This window comes from Pectinophora gossypiella, chromosome 7 (assembly GCF_024362695.1).
Source record: "Pectinophora gossypiella chromosome 7, ilPecGoss1.1, whole genome shotgun sequence".
NCBI classification, from domain to species: domain Eukaryota; kingdom Metazoa; phylum Arthropoda; class Insecta; order Lepidoptera; family Gelechiidae; genus Pectinophora; species Pectinophora gossypiella.
The window spans coordinates 1,237,044-1,259,436 of record NC_065410.1 but is presented as its reverse complement, the minus strand read 5'-3'; the positions used below and the strand labels follow the sequence as shown (position 1 = coordinate 1,259,436).

At 36.2% G+C, this 22,393-nt stretch overlaps 2 protein-coding genes across 3 annotated transcripts in view; one reads left to right on the top strand and one right to left on the bottom strand.

Annotated features, from left to right (window-relative positions):
- Positions 1 to 22,393, bottom strand: part of LOC126368174 (GRIP and coiled-coil domain-containing protein 1) — a 235,441-nt gene that overhangs the window by 77,262 nt on the left and 135,786 nt on the right. The window lies entirely within an intron of this gene.
- LOC126368170 (ATP-binding cassette sub-family G member 1) overlaps positions 236 to 22,393 on the top strand; it is a 56,938-nt gene continuing 34,780 nt past the window's right edge. For both annotated transcript variants that reach the window (XR_007566549.1, XM_050012058.1), the window contains exons 1-2: positions 236 to 415; positions 22,172 to 22,347. Coding sequence is in view for 1 of the 2 variants with exons in the window: in XM_050012058.1 (XP_049868015.1) it covers positions 22,202 to 22,347 (146 nt within the window). In the remaining variant the exon portion in view is untranslated. The remainder of the gene's footprint in view (positions 416 to 22,171; positions 22,348 to 22,393) is intronic.

The window sequence follows — 22,393 nt, the reverse complement described above, 5'->3', positions numbered from 1 at the left end:
GACACCTATAGTGTGCTCGAACATTGACACTTTAGAACCATGTCGTAATTAACTTATTTGACAAATTGAAACAAAGTCTGACTAAACTTTAAATAATGTTAAAGCGACAGGGTTCTAAATATGATAGTGCTCTTGACCAGATTCCAGCTAGACAGCATCTAGCGTGTGCTGAATGCCTGCTGGCACGCTGAGTGTACCAGTACAGTCACAGAGAGAGAAGTCGAAGCGGGTTCGTTGCCGCGGCGGCGGCAACTCGGCGGCAGTAGCACATGATCACTCGCGCCGGCCTATCGCGTCGCTCAACCGACGCACAATAAAACCTCATTTCATTTCATTCTTTTTTCAAAACGTGTGTGCCAGTGCTCTTTGTGATAGTTTTAAGTTTTTATAATCTGTGGATTTGGTAGTCATTCAGGTTTGTATTTTATTTTTTTAAATTTAGTTGAGACAATAGATGTAACGGCGTTAACAACTTTGTTTTTCGTTTTGGGCCTTCTGTTACTTTGGTAACAATAGGTGATTAGAATTCAAAGAAAAATTTGCTCTTTATTTGTGATGCTGAATGCCAGGCGTTAATTCTGGCGTGGAAAAACGCAAACATTTGCGACTCTCCTGAAAATTACGACTCTCCCTGAATCACGTAACATAACACGAAAATAGTCATGTATGTATTTTTCCGCGAATATTTAATTGACTTTACTTTTAAATAAATGTTTAATATTATAAGCTATGTCCGTTCCACATTTCTTATTTAATATATACCAGTTTTGAAATAACTTTATAATATTTAATTTGTTTACTAATCAATCGAGTAGGTATAAACATACCTTACTTTTTGCTGTTACATTAATGCCAAAAAGATTGTAAACTTACACATTCCTTGATTTATGACTTATGACTTACTTATGTACTTTTAATAATCCGTATCCAGACGATATTTATAAGCATAAAATCTGTCTGTCAGTCTGTAAATTTTCAAGCTTAAACCGCTGAACCGATTTAGATGAAATTCATAATGGAGATAGTTTGAGACCTAAGGAAGAAATTAAGATAGTTTTTATCCTGGAACTCGGCCCCTAAGGGGATGAAAAGGGGTGGAAAATCGTGACACGCGTTAAAACTGAAGTCCACGAGGACTAAACACGAGCGGCAAGCTTATGTCTTAGTATGGCAAAAAAATATACATACAAAATTTAAAAATGCAATACCTCGTACTCTATTTAAAAAAAAAACATTAATTTAGGTACAATAGGTACATCATAGTGTCTTAAAAACCACGCTACCAAGCTACATCTCGACTTTTCATTCATCAATCATCATTATTATCAAATTCTATTAAGATTAGATGAACTGAATTTTCCAATGATTAATGAACAAATATTCTACTATTAACTCTTCAAATAAAAACAAAACACTAATGAAACAGTGGGTAGTTCATTATTACAATACAATACAAAAACTCTTTATTACACTTAAATCACATTAAAAATAAATTAGTATTATAATTAAATAACGAAAAGAATATTTAGTAACGAAAAGTCAGTATTTAGTGTAATTGAGTCTTTATTTAGTCACTAAATTGTGGCTGAACAGTGAAATAGCGTCGATTTTAGTCACTGTCACAATATAAAAATAAAGTCCATTCACTATGAAGCTATTTTAAATCTGCTAATATTTTAGTATATTCCGAACAAGACTAAGTCTTTGATAGTTCAGCTGAATTTAGAGCAGACAGATATATTGGGGTTTATATAAGAGCAAAGAATACATAGTACATCGATTATAGCGCGATTTAAGCTAACTAAAAATAAATCTGTCATAGGCATTTATTCCTAACACGTATGTAGGTACATCTTCTCTCGTGTGGGTTGTGTGGTGGATTACCAACCTCATCAACCCTGGTGTCAGGGTTACTACTGAGCCGCCAAAGGCCCCTGACATGGCTCAAGTAACGACACCTTAATTACATCAGTAAGTAGTAACCGGGAACAACGGCTTAATGCCTTCTAAAACACGGATCGTCTCATTTTCGGACAAACAGGTGATCAGTCTGTAATGTCCTAACCAAACTAGGGATCACAAAGTAATTTTTGTGATATTTCCCCACCGGGAGTCGAACCCAAATATGAATATAATATTCGAATATATGTACTAAAAGATATAGATTGGTTACAGTTATATAGATACATAAACTCACGCCTATTCCCCACCGGGGTAAGCAGAGACTATGGAATTCCATTTGCTTCCATCCTGACATACTTCTCTTGCTTCCTCCACATTCATCAATCGTTTCATACACGCACGCCGGTTCAGAGTAGATCTTACTGAACCTTTTCTAAGGACATCTCCAATTTGATCAATGTACGCCCTTCTAGGTAGGTGGTAATAGTTAATAGTCCATTAATAGTTAATAGCAGTAGTAGTGGTAGTGGGTTCTATTTCTCTTTTGTTTTGTATTTTGTTTTTTCCTGTTTGTGCAATAAAGTATTTGTTATGTTATGTTAGCATAGAAAGGAAATATAATAAAGGATGATAGGAGGATCTTAATGAAGGATGAAAGGCAAAATGAGGAAAGTTATGAGTATGAATGTTATTCAAAATTCAAATTCAAAATTCAAAAATATCTTTATTCAGTAGGTAACATAGTTACACTTTGAATCGTCAATTTTTACATAACGAACGTCTCATCCGCCTAAAACTACTGCAGCTTCTCACAACCTGTATAGCCGGGGAAAAGAAGCTGCAAGAAAAACCTCGGCACAGGGCCCTAGACGTTCTTTAAAAAAATAAAAATAAACATAAAATATTGGTATACAATTGAGTAATTTAGCTGCCTAATATCAGTTCTCAGACAGTTAATCCCATGCATTCATATCTTCTAAATTATCACTAACTTTATAATAACCTTTTTTGTAAAGTTTTTGTTTAACTACTGTCTTAAAACAGTTGAAAGGCAAATTCTGAATGTCAATGGGAATCTTCTGGTATTAACAATGTGCCGATCGCTATTTTTTGCAAATAATCCTATATGTTTTTTTACATATATTAAGTTTAATGTTAATGGATAATTTAATAAAGCTAATGGATATAAGAGTAGAGGACATCCCAAGAAAGAGTGGATAGATTGTGAGAGTGGAATAAGGGCAGATGATGATGATAAACGAAAAAAATATTCTCAAATAAATATTAAAACGTAATAAATATTTAAGTAAAGTTACTAAACAACTAAAATGTTTCTAAACAGTAACTTAATAACCCTATTAAGTATTTAACTGACTTTAAGGCATTTGACTGGGTCAAAGATGAATTATAAATTGCTAATCTAGAAATAGAATATACTCATTCTACTTTTCGACTTATTTATGAATTGAGCAATAAGGCCGCCTGTTGTGCTTTTCTGTATATGCTGTCCTTATCTCTGTATTTTGTGTCCATTGTGCTCAATAAAGTATTTTATCTATCTATCTAAGTAACAATGAGTACGACGTTTATCCGCTTTTATTTATGACGTCACAGGACATAATTTCGATTCAAAATCCAAAGAAAACTTTCGTTTTGACGTTTCGTAAAAAGTATCTCATTAAGTAGCCTATTACCGAAAGTAAGATACGAAATTAATTTAGATAGAGGGACACGTCAAGATGAAGGTACAAAGTCAACCGGAGGGGTTATGGAGCATACTCCACCTCACTGCTCCGCTGCGGGTTAGTTTGGTTCGGCATCTCTACTAAATACGAAAATCATAATAAATAATTACAACATCAAAGTCCGTCGTCCTCTTGACCTTACTATCTACTGTTTGACTACACTAAACCTGTTTACACCTCCATTAAATATTTCAAAATCGTCCTTCAAACACATTGTTATATATTTTTCCTCTCAGACGACGCCCGCCCGTAGTTTATTCTTATTCTTCTTATTCTTAAAAATAATATATTATTATCACGATATCTGTAAGCTTATCCAGAACTGCCGCCTACACTACCAAAAAGGAGACAAAAAAAATCAAAAGAGTTTTATTGCAATTGTACAGTACAAAAAATTATGTCATAGTTACGTTATAAAAAGAAAAATACAGTTCTTAGGTACAATTTAACGCAATCGGGCGTGCAACATTACATAGGTATGTACTTAAATATTACAATATTAAAATTTAATTCATAGTCAATCCGGCGTGCATCACATAATTATATACAATATAGCGATAAGTGCTGATTGAGGGAAATCGTCGACCACGCCGGCGGGGTTGGTATCGGGGTCCTGAGGTGTTTGGTGTGGCGAGCTGATTGGCTGCCTCTATGGCAAAGTAATCGGGTAAATCAAAATTGTAATTTTGATAACAGATGATAATGGTAATACATAATTTTACTTGGTTACAATGTTGTTACCTATATGATAAGATATGACTGATGAGTGTAATCGAAATCATGTTGAGATTACGCCTAATAAAGATAAAGAGAAATTAACTTGATACTATAAGTTCATCTTTAAATAAATAAGCCCTTTAACGACTTTATTGAAAATTTGTATTTGCTTACTTATTTAAGGAAAGATCTTTTCCGGCGAATTCGTTTTCAAATTGTTTTCAAAAAGGGAATTTGAAAATGAAAATTTTATTGGGAATATACTATTACAAGTCATCAATTAAATACAATAGTACAGAGTAGGTTCGTTAGAACTTACCAACTGAATCGACATGAAAAAGACAAATAATGTAAATATCAAGTATATTAAGAAAATATCAAATTAAATATAAAATCATTATATAATAATAATCGCAATCGAATGTCATTTCATATAAGTAAATTAAATTTTTATTATAATACAATTACACATTAGAAAAAATAAATTTAAAAATGAAAAATTGTAAAATTGTTTCTCAAGAAGCCACGTTTTTATCCTATTTTTAAAAATGCAGGCTGAAGTTGCATTATTTGGGCACACCCCGGAAACTACTCTTTGACGTTAAGGAGTTAACTTTCTATGCGTATTCTTTAATCTATGAATGCATCCGGAACAGTGGGCTACTCATAATATTACGTCAGGTTGGACCCCACAAGATCGTCGACGTCGAGCAAACCACGACGACCGGTAGAGGAATACTTAGACTAGACGCCTTCCAGAACACCTGGCAGAACGATGCCCAAGACAGGGACGGTTGGAAAGAGAAAGGTGTACCTTCCTTTATTTCCAACCCTTTGATGCTACTCATTCTAAGAATGAAATCATCCTGGTCAGTTGAATTGGGTTACCATGCAATGTACTGTTAGTGATTGTAGGTAAAAATATATTCAATGCGAACGGTTCCAAATGTAAATATGCTACCTAATGAATAAAGCTATTTTTCACTAAAGTTGTTGAATCCTAAGATATTGAGGTTGTGAGAAGCTACAGTAACTAATTTTAGGCGGATAAGACGTTTGTTATGTAAAAATTAACGATTCCAAGTGTAATTGTAGATTTGCCGCAGATGGCATTAACTACTTGTAACTACGAGTGTGTTACCTACTGAATAAAGATATTTTTGAATTTGAATTACAATTGACATTTGGATGGTTCTTCTATAACTTTCTTCTAGTGTCAGTTTATGGTATAATTTTTAGGATAAGTATGTATTACTTATGCTTTCTATTAGCTATCCCCTTGGTATACACAATCGTTGTTCTAAATACTTTATGGCTGCCTCATACATACTGTAATGTACCTAACCTTTACGTATTTCTTTACATTACGTTAGCGAACATTCATGTAAATGATGTTACGTCATAATATGCTGATGACAGCTGTGGCAAAGATTAAAATGATATACATCGACTTATAATTTTCTGCCTATTAACAACGAAATGTCTCACGCCACGCGTACACGTCAATAAATTATTCGATAAAACATTGTACACATTCACCTATCTGTTAATTACTTCATTAAGATCGTAGTTAAGTAAAAACTGGTCGTATTTATAAAAGATTTGTAAAAATACGATTTTTGTTTTCTAATATGGTGCTTTTAACGTATAAAATTGGTAACAGTGTTCAGGTATGTGAAGTTTTTTTTTCTTAATATCTGTATTTTATTCATTAATTCATATATAAATTCACGTATATTAAAAGTCAATTTGCTACCACTTTACTATCTTCCCTCTTCCCGTTTTATCTCTTTCCCGGTCTGCTGGAAGAGATGTCTACTAGAAATAAGTTGAACTGTTTGTTTGTCTTGTGTTTTTATATTCTGTGTACAATAACCAAGATTTCATCTTAAGATGTCATGTGAATCGTAGCAGAATTTGTAACCAACTGGCAATCAGCTCATTGCCTGTTTAATGAACATACTTACTATAAGCTCAAGACTTGTATGTCCCACTTGGGGTAGTGAGAGGTACATCCATCGGGTGAGAGCCTTCAGCGCTCCCCATTTGTCCGGACAAGTAGTTAATGCCATCTGCGGCAAATCTACAATAAATCACGTCAAAAAAAAAAACAAAAAAAAACAAAGGTACATCCATCACAAGATGAACTATGTACCCACCCGTCATCGAGTTATCTGTTAGGTGGTGAGCCGTACAGCCGTTCTTTGATTAATAGACCGTGAAGTTAAAGTTTTTTATTTGCTCGATTGACATGTCACCTTTTTACCGATTTCAAAATAGGAGGAGGTTCTCAATTCGACCGTATATTTTTTTGACAATCCCATACAATTTTACCACTGTCAACATGCCTATACTTACCCTCAGGAACAAAAATACTCGTTATTACTCTATCATTAAAGCACATGATAGCACAGATTATATCTATACAAAAAGTGCAAATTATATTAACGTTTATTTTTATTTTATTTATTTTCTTATAAAAACAATGTTACATACAAACAATGGAATACAGACATCGGTAAACCCGCAAAAGTTTGTCTCAATGCCTGCTCCTCGCACTACGTCACAATGGTTGTCTTATATTTAATAAAAATTACAAGCTATACCTGTAGGTAGGTACTCTGTCTACCACTATAACCAACACTAAATAGTATGTAGTATTATAATGTAATCTATGCTAACAGGTAGGTAGTTCTAAACAACGTTTACGTACGTTGTTAAAGTGATAATTGGCAAAGTTTCAAAGTTGAGAGCGTGTGGTAATCCGTCATCTAAGTTTGCCAAAGATTAATTTCTGTAAGTAATATGATGATTTTAATTTATTTTCATAATGTTTAATGACTTTATGGTGCTAATTCCTGTAAATACCATCTAATTTTATTTTAAATTATATCTGTCATTTTCTTATCCGCCGAAAAGGAAAGGGACGGGTAATCGACAAGCATGAAATTTATGGAACACACGTCAATTTTAAGCACAAATCTAAACCAACTGTGTAAAAAAATTACATCCGTCAATAACCCGACACAGTTAAGTAGACAGCACGTCAAACGGATTGCATACCAGCGCCGCCGTACCTTGTGATTCGCCCGGGTTATTCATTCATTTACTCATTCTTCCTAAAATTAAGAGCTGTGAATCATCCGTCCCTTTCCTTTTCGACGGATATGAAAATGACGGATATAACTTAAAATAAAATTAGGCGGTGTCTGCTGGAATCGGGGCCAATGTTCGCATAAATGTTGTTTTGAAAGAGGTGGACAATAGGCTAGTTTCCAACTAGTCAAATCAGTTACTTTTTATTAAACGTCAAAACACGAAATTACAATGGAATTTGTGTGAAGAAGCACACTATGACGTCATAGAAAAAGTGATAAAATGTCGCACTTATTATTACGTTTTTCTTGATTAAAATTCATTAATAAGTTAAATACAAAAAAGAAAATGTTTTTCGTTAGTTTTAGATCTGTTTTTATTTAGTAATCAGAATTTCATAATTTATCTTCAACCAAGTACACGACCCAATTATCGAATAAACATTATTAAGAGAATGTAAATGGTAGAGTCGAAAGACGAAAGGCTAGACAAATAAATTGGGTCGTGTACGGTCACGTCACGAGTATATGCATACACTTTGCAACCATGTCACATTAACTTTTTTGACAAATTAAACCGTAATCCTCATTAAATGTCAAATGTGATAGTGCGATAGGCTTTTATAGTGGGTACATGATATATGGTTCATGACTGTACCAGGTTCAAGGTAAATTATGAAATTCTGATCACTAAATAAAGACAGATCTAAAACTGACGAAAACCATTTTCTTTTCTCTATTTAACTTATTTATGAATTTTGATCAAGAAAAACGTAATAATAAGTCCGATGTTTTGTCACGTTTTTCTATGACGTCACAGTGTGCTTTCTCATACAAAATCGATAGTAATTTTGTGTTTTGACGTTTAGTAAAGAGTAACTGATTTGACTAGTTGGAAACTAGCCTATTGAAGATATTTAAAAAAAGCGGCCAAGTGCGAGTCGGACTCGCCCATGAAGGGTTCCGTAACAGCAAGTAACATAATATAAAAGTCTTTTTTTAGTTCGTAGTAACTTATGATGTTTTAACTATGAAAGTAAATTACGGTTTAAGATTTATGATGTATTAAAAAAAATACTTACTAGATCAGGTTCAAACCAATTTTTGTTGGTAGTTTACATGCTAATCTACATCATATATTTTTTTTAGTTTTATCCACCTCTTATTTTAGAAGTTACAGGGGGGGGGGGACACACATTTTACTACTTTGGAAGTATCTCTCGCGCAAACTATTCAGTTTAGAAAAAAAATGACATTAAAAACCTCAATACCATTTTGGAAGACCTATCCATAGATACCCCACACGTGTGGGTTTGATGAAAAAATTTTTTTTGAGTTTCAGTTCTATGTATGGGGACCCCCTTTATTGTTTTTTTTTCTATCATTGTATAAAAATATTAATGCGGTTCACAGAATACACATATTTATCAAGTTTCAACAGTATAGCTATTATAGTTTCGGAGAAAAGTGGCTGTGACATACGGACGGACGGACAGACATGACGAATCTATAAGGGTTCCGTTTTTTGCCATTAGGCTACGGAACCCTAAAAAGAGCCAGGTCAAGGGTATGAGCACATGCGAAGACTGAAAAGAGAAGATGAAGCGAAAGTGGTTTGTCAGGATCGTAGCAAGTGGAATTTACGTAGACCCTGGGTAAAACCACGTGTATAATGGAAAACACCATCCATTTTTTTCAAGTTATACCTGCCACTTTCTAATCCGGCGATAAGGAAAGGGACAGATGATTGACAGGTGTTAATTTTAAAATGAATTAATAACCGGACGAATCAAATAGATATCTCGCTGGTATGCAACCCATTTGACGTGTTGTGTTCCTTTGAGAGAGTTGTTAAGAATTCTGCCTAAAATTGACGTAATGTTCCATAAATTATGTCCGTTGATTATTCGTCCTGTTGTATGTACTGTTTGATGATGAGAAGAAGAAGATTAGGCGATGTCGGTAATAAGTATTAATATTATTAGTATAATTTTATTTTTTTCGTTGGGTCTCAAACTGTCTGCATATCGACTAGGAATATAATTCCGAACTCTGGGGTTACGATATCCGAGTATTAAATTCCGGATTTCAGATATCGAAAAAAGTCGTACGAAATTCCGGTATTCCGGATTGGATGCCCTAGTATACGTACTAGTAAATAATATGAATAATAAATGAAGTACGTAATGAAATCTCGTGTAAGGAATAAAAGGTTTCATTGAATCATAACTGCTGTTTGTAAGATAGCATTTATTTCTTGTTCATTCAAATAGTTCATTAAATCCTTATCTCTTTGATGAAAGGTAGCTCTGTGCAATTATAATTATTTGCTAACTTCTTTGTAGTCTGTTATTGATAAGCAGAGTAAACAAATAAACCTAGTACAAATATTGCTGATGGGTTTTCGGAGGACACGTTAGCCGTAAATAACAGCTCCACCAACCCGCAGTGGACCAGCGGGGCGGAGTATGCTACATACCCTCTCCGGTTGATTGAGGGGAGGCCTGTACCCAGCAGCAGGACGTATATAGGCTCTTTATGTATTATATGTATGTATGTATGTATGTTGAGGAGCTCGGTGGCGCAGCGGTAAACGCGCTCGGTCTGCGATTGTTGAAGTTGAGCAACTTTCGCAAAGGCCGGTCATAGGATGGGTGAACACAAAAAAAAGTTTTCATCTCAAGCTCCTCCGTGCTTCGGAAGGTACGTTAAGCCGTTGGTCCCGGCTGCATTAGCAGTCGTTAATAACCACCAATCCGCACTGGGCCCGCGTGGTGGTTTAAGGCCCGATCTCCCTATCCATCCATAGAGAAGGCCTGTGCCCCAGCAGTGGGGACGTTAATGGGCTGGTGATGATGATGTATGTAATGCTAGTTAGTAAATAATGCTTAAGTTAGTAACAGCATTGTAAACAAATTAACAGTCGATATTAAGTCGATCGAATCTTTTCTATCCAAAATTAGATATCCACCGAGTGGAAATGAAATCTGTTATTCGAGCCTTACATTCCAAAAGGGGATAAAATGAGAGAAGAGAGATACACTACCTATGACGTTGCTTGGTCTAACAGAAAGCTCGGTGAGGTGTGGGTACTCAGTTAAGCTTGCGATGGATGTACGTCAGACTACCCCAATTGGGATATAGTCGTGCGCTTATGTTATGTTGTATACCCTTCTATACAGTCGTCGTCAGTGTAGTTTTTCAAATTCAAATTCAAATTCAAAAATATCTTTATTCAGTTCAAATTCAAATTCAAATTCAAAAATATCTTTATTCAGTAGGTAACATAGTTACACTTTGAATCGTCAATTTTTACATAACGAACGTCTCATCCGCCTAAAACTACTGCAGCTTCTCACAACCTGTATAGCCGGGGAAAAGAAGCTGCAAGAAAAACCTCGGCACAGGGCCCTAGACGTTCTTTTTAAAAAAAAAAAAAATAAATAAAAATAAACATAAAATATTGATATACAATTGAGTAATTTAGCTGCCTAATATCAGTTCTCAGACAGTTAATCCCATGCATTCATATCTTCTAAATAATCACTAACTTTATAATAACCTTTTTTGTAAAGTTTTTGTTTAACTACTTTCTTAAAGCAGTTGAAAGGCAAATTCTGAATGTCAATGGGAATCTTATTGTAAAAACGTATACATTGCCCCTTAAAAGATTTAGTAATCTTATGTAATCGACTGACTTGTAAAGCAAGTTTATTTTTATTCCGGGTATTAACAATGTGCCGATCGCTATTTTTTGCAAATAATCCTATATGTTTTTTTACATATATTAAGTTTTCAAAGATATATTGTGATGCCATAGTTAAAATATTAATTTCTTTAAATTTATTTCTAAGTGACATCTTGGGTCCCAATTTGTAAATCGCCCGAATGGCCCGCTTTTGCAGAACAAAAATGCTGTTCACATCTGCAGCATGACCCCACAGCAAGATGCCGTACGACATTAGACTGTGGAAGTAGGCAAAATAAACTAATCGCGCGGTTTCTACATCGGTTATTAAACGAATTTTTTTGACCGCGAATGCTGCTGAGCTGAGCCTTTTGGACAACTTATCAATATGAGGACTCCATTGCAACTTAGCGTCCAAAGTAATTCCCAAAAATACAGCAGTATCCGTGAGGTCCAATTCCTTATTTTTTACAATAATAGAATCGAGCGGCCTACTAACATTCGATAACGTAAAATAAACATATTTTGTTTTATTTTCATTAAGTAGCAGGTTGTTTACAGTAAACCAATAGGTAACATAGTTAACCAGTAGGTAACATAGTTACACTTTGAATCGTCAATTTTTACATAACGAACATCTCATCCGCCTAAAACTACTGCAGCTTCTCACAACCTGTATAGCCGGGGAAAAGAAGCTGCAAGAAAACCCTCGGCACAGGGCCCTAGACGTTCTTAAAAAAATAAATAAAAATAAACATAAAATATTGATATATACGTACAATTGAGTAATTTAGCTGCCTAATATCAGTTCTCAGACAGTTAATCCCATGCATTCATATCTTCTAAATAATCACTAACTTTATAATAACCTTTTTTGTAAAGTTTTTGTTTAACTACTGTCTTAAAGCAGTTGAAAGGCAAATTCTGAATTCTGTAGTATGTACGGTCACGAGTACTAATATGTATTGTATACACTTTGAAACCCTGTCACATTAACTTTTTTGGCAAATTAAAGGGTGTCTTATTAAAAGTCTCATTAAATGTCAAATATGATAGTGCGACAGGGTTGTAAAGTGGGTACATGACATTGCTCATGACTGTATCTATTACGTGATATGTAAAATATTGCGCATCCATTTAGCAAATAATGAATCGTATTTCCATTATCGCCGCTATAAACTTCGTCACAAAAACACATAAAATTTTACGTTCCTTTTCGAGTATATCGTTTCACGTGGTATTGCAAGTAGGTGAAGTAAAAGTTGGCCCCGATTCGTGCAGACATCTCCTAATTTTATTTTAAGTTGTACCCATCATTTTCTTATCCGCCGAAAAGGAAAGGGACGGATGATTGACAACTGTTAATTTTAAAATGAATGATTAACCCGGGCGAATAAAATATGCTCTCGCTCGTATGAAATCCGTTTGTCGTGCGCTATCAACTTAATTCTGTATGGTTATTGGTCAATATAAGGAAGGGTTTTTAATGGAGCCTACAGGAATCAGCTCCATTATTTATATAGTTAATAGTTTAAATCGAATTCCATAGTGTCTGCTTACCTTGATAAAAATTAAATACGTGTGAGTTTAATGTGTCTGCGTATGTATGAATTCGTCGCGATGAAATCAAAGTAAAACAAAATACTTATACGACTGCGTACAAATTCAGCTGTATTAAATAGTGTAGTTCACGTTTACGACCTTTCGACCACCAAGTTATTTATATTCAGCCAACACGTAATACTAGCACATACCTACTAGTAAGCGTGGAATCGAGTGTAAGGTCGACTGTAATCCAGTAAAATATTTACGAAAAATTGACGACACTGGCCGAAATTAAAAAAAAATAGTTCGAAAATGAAAATCAATTTCGAATTTTCGATTCGAATTTCGAAAAACATTTAAATTGTCTAGGCTATTTTCTTAAATTAAACGTTGTATTATTTGCTGGTAAGGAACTGCAGAAATCAGAATCATTTTATTCAACGTAATTATCATGGATAACGTGGTGTGGCTGAGGAGAAGAAATGACAAAAGACTACAACTGCAACACATCCTGTTTTAGGCAATTATTTTTATTTTACTACCTATATAACGTTTGCCTCCATCTAAATAATGTAAATACACTTGAAAATTTCAAGATATAACAAGAATGTTTATTTAAAGTAACATGTTAACCGTGCTAACAGGTTGTCAAATGAACACAAATAAAGTAACTATTCATTGACAGTTTGTTATAAAAATAGACAGATAACAATAAACACATACATATATTTCACGTGACTTCACCAATTCATTACAGTTCTGAATCAATTAACATAGTAAACAAATGTCTAAAACAATAGGCTACTTGACAACCTCGTCAAATAAGATACTTTTTACGAAACGTCAAAACGAAAGTTTTCCTTGGAGTTTGTATGGAAATACTGTCCTGTGACGTCATCAAACAGCGGTCAAACGTCGTACTCATTGTTAGTTAATTTATGAATAAAATTAGAAAATAATTCGAAAAATAAAATGAAATTGATTTTTGATAATCTTAGACTGGCTACTATTTCTAGATTGGCATTTTATAATTTAGCTTTGACCCAGTCAAATACCTTATTGTTGCGATTACAATGGATGTTTGAGTTAAATACGTGTTTTGAACTCAGGGGCCGTACCTCACTAGGACACCAATACATACATATATACATAAACTCACGCCTATTTCCCACCGGGGTGAGCAGAGACTATAGAATTCCATTTGCTTCGATCCTGACACACTTCTCTTGGTTCCTCCACATTCATCAATCGCTTCATACTTGCACGCCCGTTCAGAGTAGATCGTACTAAACCTTTTCTAAGGAAACCAATATGTATGATTATCTCCCTAGCATTGTTCCGTTTTTCACAGGGTCCGATTATCTAACCTGAAGATTTAACAGGTCCGGTTTTCCGGTTTTCTGGTTGGTCTGTCTGACCTTCCAACCAGCGAAGAGAAAGCTAGCCCAATACGGGTTAGGTCACATACTTCCGATGCATTTCTCGGGAATGTGGGTTTCCTCACGATGTTTTCCTTCACCGCTGAGCATGTGATAATCATTTATGTTCCAAAGTTGAATTCAAAAACAAATTCGACAATCATTGGTTTAGGCCTGTGCTGGATTCGAACCCGCGTCCTCAAAGTGAGAGGCTAGCGTTCTACCAAGTGAGCTACCATGACTCAGGACATCAATATGTATGCAGTTGTATAAACTAGTGTTGCCTATCGATAGAATCTGTCAATCTCCATATCTGATACTTCTGCGAACTTATAAATGTTTCTTAAATTCTTAGAATTTCGACCAATAATTGAAAGCCTATATAATGACATATCACCTTCCTTGGGTAAGGAAGGTTATTCATTGTTTACGCGCCCTCAGCGCGCATTTGTCCGGCCAAGTAGTTAATGATGTATACGGCGAATCTACAAGAAGAACGTAAAAAAAAATGCAAGCAACTATCGGAAAATTATTCCGCAAAACGGAACCTACAAACGTATACAACTATATATATTCATGGATTATTTGACTATCTAACTGTATTCTAAATGTATGATATCGTGACGTTTTTGTTATGTAGATACGGTTCCCACGTCAAATATCACACGTCTATGATAAATGGTAACTGACTTCTGGTTTCGCGGTCACCATACATATGTATGTTTTGACCTACGTCTGCTATCGTGTGGGTCGTGAAGTGGATAACCAACCTCATCAACCCTGGTGGCAGGATTACTTTTGTGTCGCCAAAGGATCCTGACATGGCTCACGTAACGATTACATACTTACATCAGTATAGTAACCGCGACCGATTGCTATTTATATCATCATGTCCCTTGCATTATCCCGTTTTTCACTGGGTCTGCTTACCTAACCTGAAGATTTGACAGGTCCGGTTTTTTACAGTAAAGCGACTGCCTGTCTGACCTTCCAACGCGCGAAGGGAAAAGCCCAATACAGGTTACGCCACATACCTCCGAAAATGCATTTCTCAGGAATGTGGGTTTCCTCGCGATGTTTTCCTTCGCCGCCGCTGAGCACGTGATAATTATTTATGATCTAAACATGAATTCGAAAACAAATTCGACAGTCATCGGTTTAGGCCTGTGCTGGATTCGAATCTGCGTTTTAAAGTGAGAGGCATGCGTTCTACCAACTGGGCAACCACTGCTTACTGCTATTTATATAGATAGTCCATAATGTCTGTTTGTGTTTTAATCTACCAGTATTTTTTTCATGTGGGTTGTGAAGCTAATGAGTGACTTCATCACCCTTGATGTCAGGGTAAACTAAAAGTGACGTCACTCTGCGTTTGTCAATCAAAACGATTAGCCTATATACGCCCCACTACTGCACAGGCTTCCCCTCGATCCACATGAGGGGATATGGATCATACTTCACCATACTGATCTAGTGCGGGCTAGTAGAATTGTGTGGGCGTCGAGAGCTACAATTTAACGTGTCTTCTGAAGCGTGATATTATCTTACTTTTTCGGACAATCAGGTGATGCCCTCCTGCAATGTCCTAGCCGAAGAAAGGACAGTCTCACAAAGTGATTTTTGACCCGGAACTCCAGATCTCACGGTGCTCGTCCAAGAACATCAACCAACCAACAAAAACTTTTAAAATTTAAATGGTACCTATTTGGTGTATTTCTGACAATGTCACATAACATAACATAAACTGCCTATATACGTCCCACTGCTGGGCACAGGCCTCCCCTCAATCAAACGGAGGGGGTATGGAGCATACTCCACCACGCTGCTCCAATGCGGGTTGGTGGAGGTGTTTTTACGGCTAATAGCCGGGACCAACGGCTTAACGTGCCCTCCGAAGCACGGAATCAACTTACTTTTTCGGACAATCAGGTGATTCAAGCCTGAAAAGTCCTTACCAAACAAAGGACAGTCTCACAAAGTGATTTCGACAATGTCCCCATCGGGAATCGAACCCGGACCTCCAGATCGTGAGCCTAACGCTCTAACCACTAGACCACGGAGGCTGTTAAGACCACGGAGGCTGTTGAGCTAATGACGGCGTAGGCCTAATGACGATACATAGATCGAAAGAATTTCGCATGGACAGGACCCGGTGGTGTAATATTCCAGTCCAAGTCATTTTTTTTCGATTTCAAAAATAAATCACTTACTGTTAAAGAAACTTTCACTGGGGAACTCTAATTACGTAAGAACGTAACACCAGTACGTAACTTTATAGGTATCTACTGTTTTTCTTTTGGCTTTCCTGACTGGAAAGTAATATACGAATATAGATACCAAGCCCGAATGACGTCATAGAATATTTAAGCAGGATTAGTTCGGTGTGTAGGTGTTTAGACGTAAGGTTTCTAAAAATTGATGTGTTTTCTTTTATTCGGTTATTAGTGAATTTCTTACAGGACATCTTTTTGGGGTCAAATTATATTATATTACTAGCCTTCGCCTGCGATTTCGCTTGCTTTAAATTCAGAGCAGTGTTGCCAACTTAGTGGATTTTCCAGTAGATCTGGTGGTTTAGACATGATTTAGCTAGTGGATTTTTTAGTGGATTAGAGTCCTTTCAGTTAGCGGTAAGTGACGAATTTAACCACTAACACAACCAAATAATATGGTTTATGAGTTACTTGAGCGAAAGAACCAATATAAAGTTTATTTATTAGTAATACATACCATTAGTTTCATATTGAGTAAGATCAAGATGCCTAAGCCACAGTATACCCAAAAAGTTTCGTGATTGTTGGTTACGTGACCCAGTTTTAAAGGATTGGTTGCAAATAGTCGAAAGCACTGGTGGTCCAGTTGCTAAGTGCAAATTATTTGGTATATTATTAAAGAGTCATTATTAATAATAATTGAATAATTTACCCTGTCTCTACCTATGACGCGGCGCTAAAGAGGGGGAAAAAACATCCCACGATCTGACTGCACTGATTCGGCTTTGGGTTATCTAGTGAAATTCTGGTGGTTTGAGATACCGCTCAGTTGTAGTGGTTTCTGGTGGTTTGCACGGCCGCATTTGGTGGGCTGGTAAAAATAAAGTTGGCAACATTGATTCAGAGAAACACGGTTCCCTTTTCTTAATGTACTAATTTTTAGCTTCCTACATTGAAAACTGCGAAATGTCCCATAAAAAAATTCACACCCTCTTTGAAGGGGTTAGGGGGCAGATTTTGAAAATAATAATTGCTGAAAGCTTCATACAAATATCCACCCCCCACTTTAGGGAACCTTTTTATTACACCTAGGCACAATTACATCTTCCACCCATTATAATTCTGGTCAAAATACAGAGAAGCAATGTAGGTAGCAACATAATTCTATACATAATAGTTTTCATTTGCTCTGTTTTATACTAACCCTAGCTTTTAAGTTTGCATTGTTACTAACATCTACGGACCTGTGTCTGAAAATAAATAATTTGAATTTGAATAATGTAATACAAGTATCAACAATTATTTTTATAATGCTCCTGCTATTACATTGTATTTTGGAATAATTATGTACCCGAGTAATGAGAATTAAAATAGGTAATTTATTTATTTATTTATTTTATTAGGTTTGCCAACAGACAAAAACACTTTTACATATAACTTAACCTATTTACAAATACTGGACTAGTGCTCGTCCAATTATAGGCAAACACAACATGCTAATTTATTAACGCTACAAAGGACCACGTTAAAACTGAACAACACCATCCTTCAATGAGGTAATTTTTTAGAGTTCCAAACCTCAGAAAGGAAAAAATAGAACCCTTCTTCTATCTTGTGGGTTGTGAAGTGAATTAACAACCTCATGAACCCTGATATCAGGGTTATTATTGACCCGCCAAAGGCCTGTGACATGGCTCCTGTAACGATTACTCACTTACATCAGTAAGTAGTAACCGAGACCACCGATTTAACGTGCCTTCCGAAGCACGGATCATCTTACTTTCAGACAATCAGGTGATCAGCCTGTAGTGTATCCCAACACACACAGTGTGTGTTGTGTGTGTGTTTGTATCCCATCCTCGTCGCCAATTGTTATGTATTAGAATGAAACGACCGTTTGAATAGTAGGCTAGTTTATTACTGAGTACAGCTGATCGGTACGGCGGCGAGGCGGCGCATGCATATATACCACCTAACCAAACTGGGGAACACAAAGATATGTCCCCACCGGGAATGCTTATAGGATCAGTTTGTTGTCTGTCAAGAAGACCCTTTTTCTCGGTAACGCGTCGGAGTTAGCTGCAAGTTATTTTTGATTACTTGTCGCTCAGCCCACCCCATTAGGGAAAGCGGCCGTGAGTTTATGTATGTATGTTCTACATAATTGCATTTTGCGCAGTTAATTGAATCAGAGATGACCTACCAGCATTCGAGTTGACCTCCTTCCGACATATTTTATGATTAGAGCCTACATCGTCATGACAATACCTTCAATCAATAATATAATGCAGTGAACTTGCGAAGGCATGTAAATAGTCGAAGATTTACCACCACATAGCATTACGCCTGCATTTTTTTTTACCTTTGGTGGGTTCGCTCTTGGCCCCAGACTTGCTTAAAGGCATTGACGAGGCCTATGATGGAGCTCGCCCAGAAGGTGCCTGTTCGCTCCGGCCTTGAAAGCACCCGGGTTATATGCATTCGGAAATACAGAAGACGGCAGAGACATCCACTCCTTTAATTATATATTTTATCGTTTTTATTTTCATCAGTAATTTATCAAATCAAATCAAATAAAATATACTTGATTGCACACAACATACAAAACAAATTAACACAGATGATGATAGATATTGCTAAGCAGCAATTTCTTCCAGGCAACCAGTGGATAGGAAACATTATTACAATTTGGTGCGGGACAGTGCAACATCTTGTATAAAATAATAAAAAATAAAATAAAAAAACAAATAAAAGTAAAATAAATAAAATAGTAATATATAAATATAAATACATACATACATATACCCATTTATATCAGACGTATATATTTTAATTAAATATGACATTACATGTAGATATGACATCAATAGTTTCCTGTAACTAATAAAGGATAAAATAATTTATCTTACTATTGGAGAGTAAGTACTTAAAAATATTTTCTGAACTCATGATTATCATTATAATTCCTTCAATTATTCTTCGATTATAATTATAGTCCTTCCATTTGTCATTTATTTTCTCACTTCTATTTTGTTTATCATTTGTATTTTTTCTCTTTTTTTGTAAGTATATTAATTCTATTTACATGAACTTTCGCCCTGTCTATACACCTCCCTAAATAAAGCTGATATGGGTCCAATTTCATCAGCCGTACAGCCTAATTGGGATCCTCTGGACATGCTCGCTACGTCCATCCAGTTAGGTCACTGGGCAAAAAAATCGGTCAAGAGAGTATCGAAGTTGCAATGCTGTTCCGTAGCTTTTATGGTGAAACTCAGGAGTGTTGCACACTATTGTCTCTTTCTGGATTCCAATACCGACCAGGTGTGGTTTTGTACTACTTTCAGGTTTCGAACGGTCAAAACGTGGTTTAAATTATGTACCCTTTATTGGTATCTGGAATAAAAAAAAGTAACTTATCTGATGATTTCTCTCTCTACCGAGAACTGCTGAACTGATTTGGCAAATTTTAGTCTTGAAAAATTCGTGGAAGTCCGAGGAAGGTTTAAATCGGGTGAAAATATGGAAAATGACGAATTAAAATATATCTTGTATTAATTCAATTAATTCAATAAGATACAATTTTTACAATCGTCTCAATGCGCGGTAAGAATTACATGTAGGTCTGTCAAAGTACGTAAGATAGTGTTGTGACGTTCATTAGCATAGTGACGTATCAGTCAATATTCTTGGTCGAATGATTCTTTTCAATCGAACTCTTGATACGTGAATCTGTTTTATGTAGTACCTATTTTAGATACTTATACAATTGAAGGGTATTTTGTAGCTATGATTGAATTAACGACGATATCAATATTCGAATAAATGAGTTACAGCTATGATAATAATGGGGATAATTAGATATTTCAGTTGCGGAACCCTAAAAAAAAGGAACGTGACCATCCTAATTGGACAAACGCGATCTGTACTGACGTCTGGAAATTGTATCTTTTATCGTTGTATTCGCTAAACGTGTCTGTTATTTATCTATACTATTTCGTTATTTTTTTTCCGGCCAAGTACTTAATTCCGGCCAAGTAGTTAATTCCGGCCAAGTAGTTAATTCCGGCCAAGTGTGATCCCTAGCTTGGTTAGGACATTACAGGCTGATCACCTTACTTGGTCGCCCAACATTGCTGGCAACAGTATTCCGAATAAGTAAATTGAAAATTTTCATAAATTCTTGTTCTGTTTGTCTGCAAAATTATTGAGAATTACCGTTCTATATGGTGTATTGGTTTGAAAGTTAGGCTCACGATCTGGAGGTCCCCATTGGGAACATTGTTGAAATCACTTTGTGAGACTGTCCTTTGTTTGGTAAGAACTTTTCAGGTTTTTCACCTGATTATCTGAAAAAGAAATAGAAATATGAAGTTAAGCCGTTACACCAACCCGCAGTAGAGCAGCGTGGGGGAGTATGCTTCATACCCCCCCATACATACCCCCCCTCCGGTGATTGAGTGGGACGTATATAGGCTATTTATAATTTAAAGGTACACCCACAGATAGTTTTCTTTCCCTTGACCGCTATTCAGACGACATTGAAATATTGTACTTAATAGATAGTTCTAGGTTTCCAACTCATTGTCTATTCCCACATGGTAGACACGATACTCATCATGTTAGACACTACGTGACCTCTTTGTCGACTTCAACGACACGGTCGGGATGTCAACTAGCTGGGTTTCGTCCTAGAATATCCGTCGGTCGATAGTTGGAGATATCACTTTGAAACCTAATCTTTAATTTATTTGTACTAGCACCGTTCATTTGTGTGATGCTCCGTCGCGGGGCCACCACTTTCAATTGAGTTGAAATCGATACAGTTTAATGTACGTAATAAGTACATAGTGTACGTGAAAAGATTTTATGCGTACGTTCTATAATGAGAAAGAAAATACGAATTAAAGTGGCTTCGCTACAGAGCATACCGAGCGGAGTCACTCAGTATACACACTTCTAGAATTTTTCTTTCTCTTATTTCACCCTAGCGTTATCTTGTTTTTCACAGGGTCCGCTTACCTAACATGAAGTTTTGATTGATCCGGTTTTATACATACAGGAGCGACTGAAAAACCAGCGCAATACAGGTTAGGTCACATACCTCCGAAACGCATTTCTGGAGGAATGTGGGTTTCCTCACGATGTTTTCCTTCGCCGCTCATTAATGATTCAACATGTGAAAACAAATTTGAAAATCGTTGGTTTAGGCCCGTGCTGGGATTCAAACCTGGAACGTCACAATGAGAAGAACGCTTGATCGTCCAACTGGGCTTGCCTGCATTATAATCAAAATATCTAAACTTAGTATTTTCAGTGAAGCTTAGTGCATCTTTTTCTTCTCATTTCACACTGTGTGGGTTGTGAGGTGGAATACCAACCTCATCAACCCTAGTGGCAGGGTTATTTTTGAGCCGCCAAAGGCCCCTGGCATGGCGCATGTAACGACTATATACTTACATTAGTAAGTAGTAACCGGGACCAACGGCTTAGTGCATGTACGGTCACGAGCACTAATATGTATACACTTTGAGGCCATGTCACATTAACTATTTTGACAAATTAAACCGTAAGTCTCATTAAATGTCCAATATGGTAGTGCGACAGGGTTCTAACGTGGGTACATGATATTACTCACGACTGTATAGCCGATATCTTCTTTGAGCGCTCTGGAGGCGGGATATTTTCTAAAGTCTCCTCTACAAAATCGGCGATTAGAGACACTTCATACACGCACGCCGGTTCTTTTCTAAGTACATTCACAATTTGTGCACTGTACGTTCTTCTAGGTCCCAAACCGCCCAAATATATATTAGAAACATCCTTATTTTGTTTTTCTTCGTTCCAGAACCTTCCAGTACATGATGGTAATGCAACGATGACGACCGGCATGAAGATGGAGTCGAAAGGCACCCAGATCCACCTTCCGCTGATGGGCAGGGGGAGCAGAGGGGAGCTCAGTGACAAGGTCATGTTCTCAGTCAAGTCTCCGCCGGAGCAGCTCAATAATGGACAACTACTAGGGTAAGGAACAATTTTACTTTTAAGACACATTTGAGTTGGTGAAAAC